The sequence below is a fragment of the Fonticula alba genome (assembly GCF_000388065.1).
Source record: "Fonticula alba strain ATCC 38817 unplaced genomic scaffold supercont2.5, whole genome shotgun sequence".
Taxonomy (NCBI): Eukaryota; order Rotosphaerida; family Fonticulaceae; genus Fonticula; species Fonticula alba.
The window spans coordinates 1,552,464-1,553,303 of record NW_009242975.1 but is presented as its reverse complement, the minus strand read 5'-3'; the positions used below and the strand labels follow the sequence as shown (position 1 = coordinate 1,553,303).

The window sequence follows — 840 nt, the reverse complement described above, 5'->3', positions numbered from 1 at the left end:
GGGTGGGGGTGGGAGTGAGGAGGGGGGGGGGGGGGGCATTAACCACCGGGGGGGGGGGGGGGGGGGGGGGGGGAAAAAAAAAACCACCCCCCCCCCCCCCGGGGGGAACACACCAAAACAGCGCAGGGCCTCTTGGTCCGCCGGGCACCCCAAAGCGGGCCGTTCCGGGTCCCCCCCGGGGGAGAAAAACCCAGAAAGAAAACACCCCCCCCAAGGGGGGGGGGGGCCGGGGGGGGGGGGGGGGGGGGGGGGGGGGGGTGGGGGGGGGGGGGTGGGGGGGGGGGGGGGGGGGGGGGGGGGGGGGGGGGGGGGGGGGGGGGGGGGTAGAAAGCCCAGGGGAGGAGGGAGAGGGACCGGGCGCCCGTGATACGTACAGGAGTTGCTGAGCGAGTCGCGCACGCTGATGTCCAGCATCATTGGACCGCCGCCGGGGCCGCCAGCACCCAGCTCAATCAGCCCTTGCCCGGGAAGGTTGCTCTTGGCCTCCACCGGGCCGGAGATGGCCACGGTGACCGTGGTGCCGGCTGTCGGGAGAGGCGAGGAGGCAATCATGTCGGGCGGCCAGCGTATCGAAAGGAGAGCAGGGAAGTAAGTATCGGAGTGATGGGAGGGGCGGGCGGGGGACATGGCCAGGGAAGGAGGGCCGAGGGGACGCACCGCAGGAATAGGTAGCCGAACCGTCATACTTGGACAGTGGAGCGAACTCGGCCATGATGGCGGGGCGCTTCTTACGGAAGGAGGCATCACCACCATACAGGAGGGATAGGGCGGCCAGCGGGTCCGACGGGGTCGGCTTGGGCTCGACAGGGGCGGACATATTGAAGGGCAGCGGATGCGGGG

The 840-nt window shown here is 71.7% G+C and overlaps 1 protein-coding gene across 1 annotated transcript in view; it reads right to left on the bottom strand.

Annotated features, from left to right (window-relative positions):
- The window catches only part of H696_03517 (hypothetical protein), a gene marked incomplete at its 3' end in the record, with an annotated part of 5,074 nt that overhangs the window by 896 nt on the left and 3,338 nt on the right, over positions 1 to 840 (bottom strand). Inside the window, exons 5-6 of the mRNA XM_009497385.1 lie at positions 658 to 793; positions 375 to 524 (exon numbers count right to left, since the gene is read on the bottom strand). Coding sequence (XP_009495660.1) covers positions 375 to 524; positions 658 to 793 — 286 coding nt within the window. The remainder of the gene's footprint in view (positions 1 to 374; positions 525 to 657; positions 794 to 840) is intronic.